The 12806-nt window shown below is 46.4% G+C and overlaps 1 protein-coding gene across 1 annotated transcript in view; it reads left to right on the top strand.

The window, feature by feature from the left end:
- FBXO15 (F-box protein 15) overlaps nt 1–12806 on the top strand; it is a 40039-nt gene that overhangs the window by 4168 nt on the left and 23065 nt on the right. The window contains 5 exon segments of the mRNA XM_073790815.1: nt 3118–3228; nt 7282–7332; nt 7335–7374; nt 10885–11127; nt 11695–11904. Of these exon segments, the coding sequence (XP_073646916.1) occupies nt 3180–3228; nt 7282–7332; nt 7335–7374; nt 10885–11127; nt 11695–11904 (593 nt within the window). The 5' untranslated portion in view covers nt 3118–3179.

The following is a 12806-nucleotide window of genomic DNA, read 5'->3' as shown; positions in this document are numbered from 1 at the left end:
CCTGTATCCAGGAGGTGAGGGAGCTGGCCGTGCAGACATCTGGGAGATGTCACGAACTTGTTTTTGTGCAAACACTTCCACCTGTATTGAAACTGTCCCTTTTTATTGGCTGAACGTGGCTCACTTTACAGAGGTCGTGGGGTTTAACTGATGTCTATACAGTTTCTGGTACTTTTCCAGGTGCAGACAGCTTTGAGATGGACATTCCTGAGTGAAGTCTTTGGGCTCGTTTTTTTGCCTTGGGTTGTATTTCTAGATGTGAGATTCTTGGCTTAAAAAAACCTGTGCCTTTTAAGGACTTGGCTGTCCATAGTGTTTGCACCAATCTGTGGTCCCAGCAGTGAAGGAGAATGCCTGTTTGTCTGCAGCGGAGCTGCCCTTGTCCTTATCATTTATTTGGTCTTTGCTAACTTGCTAGATTGAAACTGGTCAATAGATTGTATTGATTTACTTTTTTTCAGTTCCCTTGGAAAGGTTTAGGGTAACAGTTTTGATTTTTTTTGCATCTTTTGATTGAGGAAATACATAATGGCAAAAAGCTGTTATCAATTTACTGATGCTTCTAGACAAATTTATATTTGATCAACCACAGCAGTGTTCATTTAAGTTAAAAAATAGTGTATCAGGGAGAGTCCTTCATCAGTCTTCATCAGTGTGTGTCTAGACTCTTAGACTTCTCGGCACGACGCTTCACACTTGTAGTGGTCTAAGGGTCACCACCTGGGGACTCTGGGTAGATATTGTTATTATTTGATGGACAGGTAAAAGAAATTCCTTTTGTTTAAAGCCTAAGTGTCAGAAACCTTTGTCTCCTGCAGATATTTTCGTTGAATCTGTAACACAGGTCATATAGAGTTTGCAGGATTAGTTAACCACTTAAAATAAGGAATGCTTTTAAATCATTTAAAAATACTTAAAAAAATTGTGTATCACGTTGAATAGTGCCCCCATCTCCCCCCGCAAATTCATGTCCACCCAGAACCTCAGGATGTGACTTTATTTGGAAATAGGGTCTCTGCAGATGTAATTAGTTAAGATGAGGTCATGCTGGATTAGGGTGGGTCCTAAATTGAATGTGACTGCTGTTCTATAGGAAGACACACACACAAAGAGGGAAGATGGCTTTGTAAGGAGAGAGCAGAGATTGGAGTTAGTTAGCTTAGCTGCCATGAGCTAAGAAACACCAAGGATTGTCAGCAACCATCAGAAGCTGGAAGAGGCAAGGAAGGATTCTGTCCCATAGTCTTGGGAGGGAGCATGGCCCTCCCAGCACCTTGATTTTGGGCATTTGGCCCCTAGGTCTGTGAGACAATAAGCCACCTAGTTTAAGGTACTTTGTTAAGGCAGCCCTAGGAAATTAATGCGATTAGGAAATTGTAGTTTACCTCTGATTACTGTTAGAGCCAGGGCAGTGGACTTAAAGCTTTTCTACTGTGGAAATGTTTGCTGAAACAACAGAAGTATAAAATTACAGCACAGGCGGAGTTCTCTGGTCAAAGGGGGAGAGGGCGTTGCAAAGCTCTCCAGATTAGCATTTCTCCTTGCCCTTTCCCTACTGCTCTGCATCTGGCTAGGAAGTGAGATAAGATGAAGAGCGCCTGAGTGCCTTTTGCTGAAGCTGGGATGGAGAGGCATGGGGAGCAGCAGGATCTGGAATGGTTTCCCGTTTTCAGCCTCTCCTGGGTTGAGGTGGCAGCGTGCAGAGGATATCTCATGTTTATTGAGGGCTTACTGTGTGCCAGCCATTATGCTTGTTTCTGAAGAGAAAAATCTGTTAAGGGAAGAGAAGCTCATCCTCTGGCTGGTCAGAATCACCTGGGGCATCGCCAGGCGACTTGAGCGCTTGCTGACGCGGTACATCTTGGCGTGTCCATCTCCGTGGCAGGCACCAGGCTACTCCGAGTCCATGGGTGCTACACTCCCCGTGCCTCCTAAGAGCAGGTTATGCTTGGGGTTGAGGGCCCCCCTCTGTTCAGATCTGTCCGTGTGGATTTCATTCTTCCACTTCCAGAGAGACTGTTGCCCTTACTTCCAAGTTCTTAGGCCCCCCTCCTTTTGCCCCCAATCATTGCCCATATCCTTTTTGAGTGATAGTCTAAATATATCCAGGAAGTCATCTTGGTGGGAAAAATGGGGTGGGGGAGTGGTAAAACCCTTGGTGAACAAAGGACATCCTCAGAGCCGTAGCGCTGGCGAACTAAGCATACAGATACACGCACTCTAGATTTTAGTCACTTCTGAAATAGCATGCTGGCCGGGAGGTGGGGCAGTTATCGGTGTGTGTATTGGGGAGGGGGTAAAAAGGAAGCTTCCAGATCTTCCCAGGAGAAGTCGTGTGCCCACCAGGAGCGCTCTCTGTGCACTGCTGCCTAGAAGTGGGAAACTGAGCTTGGTGACTTTCTGGGCATTTCAGATCCCTGCCCAGCTGCTGTTGAGTACTGCTGGTCTTGAGGACTGATTTTAATAAAAATTTATTTTGGGAGGTTCTGAAAAGGACTAACTGCATAAAATGTTAGATCTCATTAAGTCTTAAAAGCCATTGACTATAAGATTCACTATTATTTTATGTTTATTATTTACCACTGAAATAAAAAGAATGCCAATTAAAATGTGTTCCATTGAATGTGAGATGTAAAGGGTAAGCGAGTTTGAGGATGAGTGTGTGGTCCTCCTGTGGCTGTGACTGCCAGAGCTGGAACCAGCCGTTATTCCTCAAAGGTCGGCAAACTCGGAGACTGGTGGCAGCTCTGGTTCACAAATTTACATTTTTTTACTCTGTGGATGTTATCTTTATTAGGTTTCTGTTGTGTTATTGGAACTGGACAGCTGATGCATTTTATCTATTCCCTTTTTATTTCCATTCAGTACACTTTATAGCAGCTCTTTGATATGCTGACAGCCTATAATAAAACACGTCAGTCAGAGTGAGTCCAGTTTTCAGGTTTACTCAGGATGCTGAATGTCTCACCATCCTCCCTGCTGCCCTCCCTCCCTCCCTCCCTTGTTGTAGATGAAGTTTCATAGTGAGTAGTCTTTGGAGTTTATGAATCCTTTATGTTTTGTAGAGGGGAATGGTCAGGCGCCTTTATACTTTGTATTTTCCATGTTTGTTTTCAGAACCGGGTGAGGTGTCAGGCTGGTCGCGGGCTGCGCCTCTCTGGGTCACCGTGCCCGGCTGGATGAGCTCTGCGGGAAATCCTGCACCGGCTGCTCTGTGTCTCTGGACGGGTAAGGAGCGGAGGTGGTCTGCTGCTCTGGGGGGGGGCTGCATATACCGGGTTGCTCTTTTTATTTTATTTTATTTTATTTTTTATTTATGGCTGTGTTGGGTCTTCGTTTTTGTGCCAGGGCTTTCTCTAGTTGCAGCAAGCGGGGGCCACTCTTCATTGCGGTCCGCGGGCCTCTCACTATTGCGGCCTCTCTTGTTGTGGAGCACAGGCTCCAGACGCGCAGGCTCAGTAATTGTGGCTCACGGGGCTAGTTGCACCGCGGCATGTGGGATCTTCCCAGACCAGGGCTCGAACCCGTGTCCCCTGCATTGGCAGGCAGACTCTCAACCACTGCGCCACCAGGGAAGCCCATGGGGTTGCTCTTTTGAGCTCTCTAAGAATAGAACTGTGTCGGAAGAATGCACAACACGGAGAGGATGATTATGAGTCATCAGCCTGTCATTATTAGACTAGTTTCATGAAGCTAAACTTCTAAAAGTGACAAGTAAATTTAGTTTTCCTTTTTAAAAAAGGTTCTTCAGAATTATTCACTTCCCATTTGATAAAGACCCTTGAAAAACGAGAACGAAGATTAAAGTGTGTTCTTCTGAAAGCTTACGAGATCTCTGACTTTTTTAGCTTTCAGGATTTTGGGAGCCTCTTTTGCCACGGCAGGTTCTGTACTGTGACCCTCAGCAGCAAGATCTGTAGAAACTTTTTAAAAAATGTATCATTTGAGATTGACGCTGAAATGCTGTGGATTCGTACCGTACCGATGTTTCTGGATCACCAGCTGTACGCTCAGTGTTGTGTGCAGTCCTGGAAGCCTGGCGCTGCTGCAGCGTCTTACAGTGCAGGGCGGGGGGTGCACCTGGTCTACGCATTTCCAACGTAAATTGCCTGACTTCAAGTTTTGGGCTTTTAATACCATGTCATAACTAGCTCAGGTAACAGTGTACATACTTTCACTGTGATTTTGAAAAGAGAGAAAAGGACAAAAAAGAAAGATTTAATTAAGGACATTGATTTAAACTTTGTATACTCTGGGAATAGAATCTGTCATATGATAACCTGATAGGACAAGTAGGACAGATACGCATCCAGCTGGTCCCTCTAATCAGTATCCGAGGACCTTCTCTGTACCAGATGCTATGCTTGGAGGAGAATGCAGGTGGCGAGCCGCTCACACGTGTTCTCATGAGGCTTACGGTCTTGTGGGGGGAACACAGATTAAAACAAGGAATGGATTATAAATTGGGGTATGTGCTCTCAAGAAAACAAATGGACTCCATAATCCAGATTAGTGGGCTAGGATGGTCAGGAAAGACTTTGCTGAGGAGCTGACATTTAAGCTGAGAACTGAAAACTGAGATGAAAGGGCTTGGAGAAGAGCATCTAGAGGGGAAGCCAGGTGGGCAGAGAGGGGGCCTGGACCTGCTGCAGGAGCAGGGTCGGTGGGCAAGGGGGAGGGGCCCAGAGGCCATGGGGAGGAGTCTGGACCTTATTCACGGTGTGGGATTTTTAAAATAAATTTATTCTTTTATTTATCTTATTTTTGGCTGCGTTGGGTCTTCGTTGCTGTGCGCGGGCTTTCTCTAGTTGTGGCGAGCAGGGCCTACTCTTTGTTGAGGTGCGCGGGCTTCTCATTGCGGTGGCTTCTCTTGTTGCAGAGCACGGGCTCTAGGCACGTGGGCTCAAGTAGTTGTGGTGCTCGGGCTCAGTAGTTGCATCTCGAGGGCTCTGGAGCGCAGGCTTAGTAGTCATGGCTCATGGGCTTAGTTGCTCCACGGCATGTGGGATCCGGGATCTTCCCGGACCAGGGCTCGATCCCGTGTCCCCTGCACTGGCAGGTGGCTTCTTAACCACCGCACCACCAGGGAAGTCCATGATGTGGGATTTTAAGCACGGAGGTGTGATGCCATTTGATTTCTCACATTACCTTGTTTACTTGTTTACCTGTCTCCCTTGTCTAGGAGGAGGGGAGATGGAGAGACACTGGCCAAGTTGAGGTGCATTTGGGGCATAAGTGACATGACTCGTTTATGAACTAGACGTGGGTGTTTGGGGAAACAGACCTGAGGCGGGAATCCCAGACTGTTGGCTTGAGCGGTGTGTCCGTGGAGGTGCTGCCTGTGGGGTTGGAGAGTGCTGGGGGTGGGAGGCAGAGTGACAGCTGGGCACTGGACACAGGCAGCGAGGATGCCGGTGGTGCCGGGGAGAGTGTGGAGGTGGCAGTGGAGGGGCCTCAGGGCTGAGCTCAGAGGGCCCGGGACGTTTTGAACCAGCGGGGAGCAGGAAAGACCCAGCGAGGTCCCAGAAAGGGAGGGGGGTGGCGTGTGACCCGGGAGAGGGGCTGGCTGCTAGAACAGGGGTGGCTGGCTCAGCGGTGCTGGGCGCGGGGCCGCCTCTGCAGCTGCTCCAGGCCGGTGGCGGGCAGTGGGCTGCGCTTCATTTCGCATGTAGTGTGTGTACATTTCACACGGAATGTAGAAAGCCAGAAGGAAGTGGGAGGCAGGGTGGTGGAGGCAGCAGGTGTGGACAGAAGCTTGGCAGCGAGAGGAGATGGGGGACGAGGAGAGCACTGTCTCGGTGCACTTTCGGGGGAGGGTTTTCGGAGGCTGATACGGACGTTGGGGAAGAGCAGCGGCCGGAGGGGAGGCAGGGCTGGAAGGGCTGGGTCCCTGGACACACACGGGCCTGGGCACCTGAGCGTGGGTCCGCACGCGGCTCCGCAGGGCTTGGGCTTTCTCTGTGGGAACAGGGAGCAAGGACAGCGTGAGTGGGGATTGCAGAGGGTCCTCAGTGTGGACCGTGAATTCCCACACCCTGAGAACGAGCATGCACAAGTCACATTTTCTCGGGGAGGTTTTCTTTGACTGTCCTGCCCCTCGCCTTCCTCTGTCCCTTTCTCTCTCCCGTTCCCCCCGCCACCGAGTACAATCTCCTGTAGCTGTTTTTTCATTTTTCCTTTCGCCTGAGGTTCAAAAGTGCCCATTCCTGACTTCTAACACCAGTCATGCTTTCTAGGCGTTTCAGATTCTTACAGTGTTTTGTAAAATTCTAAGATCATAGAAATAGATGGGAGATTAAGGATGCATCTCAACATCCTATTTATTTGGGCAGATGAATGAAATGAAAAGGACACTTCAGAGAACTTTCCGGGGCCTGGCGTCTCCTTGAAGCCCCAGAGGAAGCATCACAGGGGTGAGGTCTAGCGGGAGGAGGGTGCGGGTGTCGCCTGGGCTGGGGGAGAACAAGCTGACGTATCCTATTCCGCTCGTATGTTTTGGAAGCGGGGGTGGTTGTGTTTTTCTTATTAATATGGGCAGACCTCGTTTCACTGCACTTCACTTGATCGTGCTCTGCAGATACTGCGTTTTTTACCAGCTGGTTTGTGGCCACCCTGTGTCAGCATGTCTGTCAGCACCAGTTTCTGACAGCATGTGCTCACCTCTTGTCTCTGTGTCACATTTTGGTAATTCTCACAATATTTCCAACTTTTTTTATTATCACTATATTACAGCAATCTGTGATCAGTGATTTTTGATGTTACTGCTACGATTCACTGAATACTCAGGTGATGGTTAGCATCTTTTAGCAATAAAGTATTTTTTTTAATAAAGTACGTACATTGTTTTCTTAGGCATAATGCTATGCACACTTAATAGACTATAGTATGGTGTAAGCATAACTTTTTATATGCACCAGGAAATCAAAAAATTCCTGTGACTCGCTTTATTGTGGTGGGTCTAGAACCAAACCCACCTGCAGTAATATCTGAGGTCTGCCTGTAGCCACGAGTGCGTCCTCTGTCTTTCATTTCCATTTCCAGTGTGAAAACCTGATTAAAAATACCAAGGAAATTAGCTGTTTGTACCCTTGGGTCTCTGCGTTGGTTTAAGTCATGAGAATTGTAACAAGCAGAGCGTATCAGTCGAGAAATGATTGAAGACGAGGGTGCAGTGTGCCTCTTGTGCAGGAAGCGTCTGTTTGTTGCCTTCCATTTGGAGATGCACGGCCAGTTGTTTTCCGGATGTTTCTCTGATTCCTCCCTCTCTCCGTTTGCCTTCAGAAATCCTGCTGAAGATCTTGTCCTACTTGGATGCGGTGGCCCTGCTGTGCGCCGGTGTGTGAACAGGCGCTTTTATCACCTAGCCAATGACAAGTAAGGAGAAAAACCAAATCTCTCTGTCGTGTTTGATGGTGTTTTGATGGAAGTCGTGAAAACTAGTAGGAGCTTTTAAACCATTTTTTAGACTTTAAAAGAATTTCAAGAGTAGTTTTATACATGAGTAGAAATATGTCTAATGTGTGATATTTTCAAAGGCTTGCATTTCTCTGCATCTCTTTGCATGAACTGAAAAAGGTGAAGCTTGTTGCTGGTGTAACTGTTGGAGAAAGTGGCTTTTGGTCTGCTGTCCGGGAGGGTTTGCTGTCCCCGAGGCAGGCAGACTTACCCACACAGTCTGCAGCAGCAGTGTGGAGCCTGCCCCTGCCTAACCCCAGCCTGGGCCTTGCAGAGCAGACCCTAAAGAAAGACAAGGAAGGGGCTTCCTTAGGTATGTGTGGGGAGAACCGAAACTGGCCAGCCATGGAACTTGCTTGGTGGGGAAGCGTAAAGCGGGCGGGATAGGAGAGAACATGCGCTCAGGGAGCCTTTGCCCTGGAAGCAGGAGGCCAGTGGAGCGTCCCTGGGCTAGCGGAGATCTATGAAAAGAGGGATGAAACCCCTTCTTTTGTTTTGTCGCTATGATCTTTGTCTGCAGCTCAGAAGTTTATCTTGGGAGCGAGATAGTGGAATCCTGCAAACTTCTGGTGAGGTTTGTGGTGTCTTGGCTTTGAGGTCCCTCTGTCCTTGAACATCAAAAGATCAGACAGATACTGATCCCACATGGAACCCCCGTATCAACCAGGGAAAAGAGCAAGATAAGGGGGAATGGATTTCACTGGTGGTTTAATAGGGTGAGGAAACGGAGAGTAACAGCTGGAGGGCTGTGATATTGTTGAATGTTGGAACGCAGTGAGCAGGAAACATCTGTACAGTGGTTCTCAGGTGCCGGTCCATGGAGTGGCTGCATTAGAAAAGCTGGGAGAGTTCAAAAAAATATTTGGATCCCCGGGGTGTACATTTCTGCAGATTTTAACTCTGTGTTCTAGAATCTGTGTTTAAAATTTCTCCAGGTTGTACTAACGAACAGCCAAGTTCTCATAATAAGAAGGGGACACGTATTATTCTCTGGTTGGGCAGGGCGGTTTTCTTCTCTCTTAATTTAAAAAGATATTTCCTGTATTAGAGAATACACGTCTGTGTCAGTATACACGCAGTGTCAATTCCTGAAATAGTTCTAGAATGAATGTAGGGCAAGTTTTGTGTGTCTCTTTCTTAAAGACCCTTAGTAAGAGATGAAGACATTCACTAAAGCAAAGTGCAGTGAGGCATTTTTCAAGGAAGGGGTCAACTAAATGTTGAAAACTGTAGCTTTTTTGCAGGTTCTTACCTTACTCAAGGATAGAACTCAGACTATTTAGATAAACTAATAAACTATAAGTTTCTTAGTCTTTATCGCCTCTATCCAAGACCCACACGGGGCGGGCACCGTACCTCTCAGTGCATTCGTGGGCTCAGCTCTAGTGAGAGTCTCTGCATACTTGCCCATCCCACTTTCTTGGAAGTAGCTGTCCTCTGAAAAGCTGAACTTCTTAGGAAGTTAGCCTTCCTAAGGTTTGTTTCCTTTTTTGCAGGAGAATCTTAATTGTGTCAGTTGAATTGTATTTTCTTACAAATTTCTTTATTTTATTTATTTTTGGCTGCGTTCAGTCTTCATTGCTGCGCGTGGGCTTTCTCTAGTTGTGGAGAGCCGGGGCTACTCTTCGTTGCTGTGCGTGGGCTTCTTATAGTGGTGGCTTCTGTTGCGGAGCACAGGCTCTAGAGCGCAGGCTCAGTAGTTGTGGCACACGGGTTTAGTTGCTCTGTGGCCTGTGGGATTCCCAGACCAGGGCTCAAACCCGTGTCCCCTGCATTGGCAAGCAGATTCTTAACCACTGCGCCACCAGGAAGTCCCTGAATTGTATTTTTAAGAGTGTGCTTTCATAGCCAGACTTCATAAAAGGATGTATTAACAACTGGATAGGTAAACAATGAATGTTTCTGGAAAGTTTGTGGTACTTTCTAAGCATTGTCTGAGGAGAGGACAGGAGCCCTGCTGTAGCCGATTACACTGCTGACTTTCCGGAGACCCGCTGCAAGGGTGGGGTCTCCCTGGCGCCCTGCCGTTTCGGTGGCGCTGCCTCCCTGCCCTGCGTAGGGCAGCCCTTGGCCTGAGCAGCAGTCTCTGCGTGGGGTAACAGGGAGGCCTACATCGGGCTGGATCTGGATCGTCACGTGGGGGGTTATTTTCCAGCCCTCTGGGAAACACTGTTTATCAAAACATTAAACTGGCCCTATGTCCTGAACAACCTGACGGAAGTTCTTCTGTGCTTGACTGATAGTCAGATTAGACAAATATGCTCTTGTCCTTAGATCTGCTTTAGCTTTTTAACAAGGTGGAGCATTTTGTGATCAAGAAATGAATGTATTTGGGGTTGGGGACTGTCAGAAGCATCCTAAACTTGAACTTTGTGTTTTATAAAGAATCAAGGGGAACAATATATGTAATATTTTAATTCCGTAAGACGTTTTCATTCTCTTGAGGCTCCCCTGACCGTGAATTAAGTGAGATAATGTGTGTGAAAATGGTTCATCACAGGAGTGTTAGGATGGTTACTGTAACCAACCAAGGGTGTGGAGTCGAATTCCAGCGTTGTGGCTGACTGGCTCTCTGAATGTGGATACAGTTGTTTGAACCCATTTCTTTGCGCTGTTGAAGCGGCAGTGACATTCAGGGGTTGAGGCTGCGTGGATTCAGTGGCAGTTCTGTCACTTACGTACAGATCTGGCCTAGGGCACTTTGCATCTGGGCCTCAGTCACATCATCGGTTCAGTGGGGACAGTAGTAGTTGCAGCTTCATGGGTTTGCTGGGGGGATGAAGTGAGTTAATGCATATGAAGTGCTGAAGCAGCGCTCAACACCTGGTGCTCAAAAACGTGAACTGTCACTGTTAGTTGTCATTAATCATCTTTATTTCTTTCCTCTTTGTGCAAGCAGTCCATGTTCATTGTTGAAAAATTAAAATATAGAAAGGAAAAAGAACATACAATTACAAACATGTCAGTTACTGTTGACATGTCTCTGTGTGTGTATATATCTGTGTCTATCTATCTATCTATCTAAAACTCCTTTCTGCTCTTTTCAGAAACATTTATGCATTTAAGATAGGGAATCATATTGTATACACTTCCTGCTTTTATCTATAATTGATCTTCTCTTCAATTACTGGTGTAAGACGGCAGTTCTTATTAGGGATGGTACCAAATAATATGAGATCACTCACTGTAACTCAGCCCTGGGAAGCAAGCTTTTCCTGTTAGTATGTGTTTCTAGGGTTGGTGAATCTAAAACGCTTACCTCACACTACAGTTCAGTTTAACATATGAACAACTGTAAGTGTTCAGCTTGACTTGTTCATGGAAATAGACTATTTAAAAATGATTGCATGTCTCTAATTTAATACATTCCAATTACAAGTGCATTACAGTGTCTCTTAGACAGTTAACATATTTCCTCTCTTCCCCCAGCTTTATTTGGATCAGAATCTACTCAACTGCCTTTTCACCTAAACGATCTAATTGGAAAGTTAATTCAGTAGAGAAGACAGCCGTGTCTATGAACTCACTGTCAGCTGGGGATAAAGAAGCTGGATATTGGAAGAAAGAATATATTACAAAACAAATAGCGTCTGTAAAAGCAGCTCTAGCTCGGGTTCTCAAACCTCTCCACCCTTGCACAGGCCTCCCAGTTAAGACCAAAGAGGCCCTCAGGTAGGCAGGCGTGGCTTCTTGGGGGTGGGCGTGTGGTGGTCGCGAGAGGGCCGTTAAACACTGAGATGCACCATCACCTTAAAGAAGAAGGGTGGTGTAAGTTCCAAGTATTGTGTATATGGGACCGATGTGTGGTTTGTATTGTGAGGGACTGTTGGATATTTTGTGCTTTTGTGTATCTATAAAATACATAGTATTTTCCTATTCGTATATTTGGATCAGAGGTTTTATGAAAAGCAGAAGCAGCCTGGTCGTCAGCTGTAGTAAAGCAGGAGATTCATTCAAGGCATCCCTCCATGGGCAGAGCCCTTCGTGTTCTTTATCTGTGTATCACCAGTTCCTGGAACAGAGCAGCTGTTCCGTGAGTGTTTGTTAGGTGAGGAGATAAGTCCTAAGAGAGAACTGTTGTGACTTGAAAATTTATGTCGAGCGTGTTCTAGGAACTTTGGCTTTGGCCTTTAGGGTACCAGGTGCTTTAGAGTTGACATGTGATAGACTGCAGTTCTTTTGTTTTTTGTGTTTTTTTTGCTGCTAGGCAGACATTTTTGTTTGCTTTTCTTTCTTCAGAATATCTGGTTTAGGTTGGGTAATTATATTGAAAGAAAATAGTGGAAAAGAACACATCCTGGAGCACGTTGATCTTTCCTTCAATGATTCATCAGTCACGGCCATGTGGTATGGCAAAGACTGGCCACGTCTTGTCACACTGTCGACCTTAGATTTGTGTGGGGTGACGCCAGTGTTTCTGAACCGGTCTCAAACCCCCATGAAAAACGGGTAAGTACTAATCAGCAGAACCTCTGGGTGAGGACTTCGTATATGTAAGTGCCAGTTGGCCTTCCTTTTGTCATTAAAAAATACCAGTGGTGTATATACCTTGATTGCATCTTAAAGCCTTCCCTTCATTCTGGATCACTGTCATATAGGAAAAGCAGGGGTTTCTCACACTGATGACAGCCTGAGCTTAGGCTCCTCATACCTTGGTTATCTATAACTTAGGGAATGATATTCTCATAATAATTTCCCGGATGACAGATGGCCGGCCTTTGGAAGTTTTTAGTTTTAACCATGTTAATACAAAGATATATAAAGCTATTATATTTTCCTTCTTTAGTAAGGGATACAGTAATCATAGTTTAAACACTAGATCATAAAGTCATTAATTTTTTTTTATGTACTTCTGTGTTGAACTTGGCTAGATTTGCAGTCTTGTGCAGGTGACTTTTCTGTGCCTCTCTTTTCTCGTCTGTAAAATGGGGTGATGACAGTCGTGATGTAGGGTTCAGCATGCGTGGCTGCTGTGAAGAAGAGCGAAACATTTCATCATCAAATGCATAAATCAGATGCGTGTGTGTCGTATTGCTGATGCTTACTGAGTACTTCTTATTATTCTGTCATGAGATGGCTTTGCCCTGGGTTCATACTCATTATCAGGCTTTTGCTTTTCCCAAGAACTCTCCCACGCTCACTTTTCTCACCACTAGTCGTTTTCTTCCAAAAGCTGGACTGTGGCGCACATAACACCCTGACCTCCTGACATAAAATGTATGGAAACGCGAAGGTAGCTGCCTTCTCCTTCTCCAGTGCTGGTTTCCTGCCCCCGGCTGCCTCCTTTCCTCTTTCAGGCCCCTGTGACCTGGCAGGGCATCTGCGGGCGTTGTTCTTACCGCCTTGTGAGC

Source organism: Tursiops truncatus, chromosome 13 (assembly GCF_011762595.2).
Source record: "Tursiops truncatus isolate mTurTru1 chromosome 13, mTurTru1.mat.Y, whole genome shotgun sequence".
NCBI lineage: Eukaryota > Metazoa > Chordata > Mammalia > Artiodactyla > Delphinidae > Tursiops > Tursiops truncatus.
The sequence above is the reverse complement of the archived record's forward strand: the minus strand, read 5'-3'. Positions and strand labels throughout refer to the sequence as shown.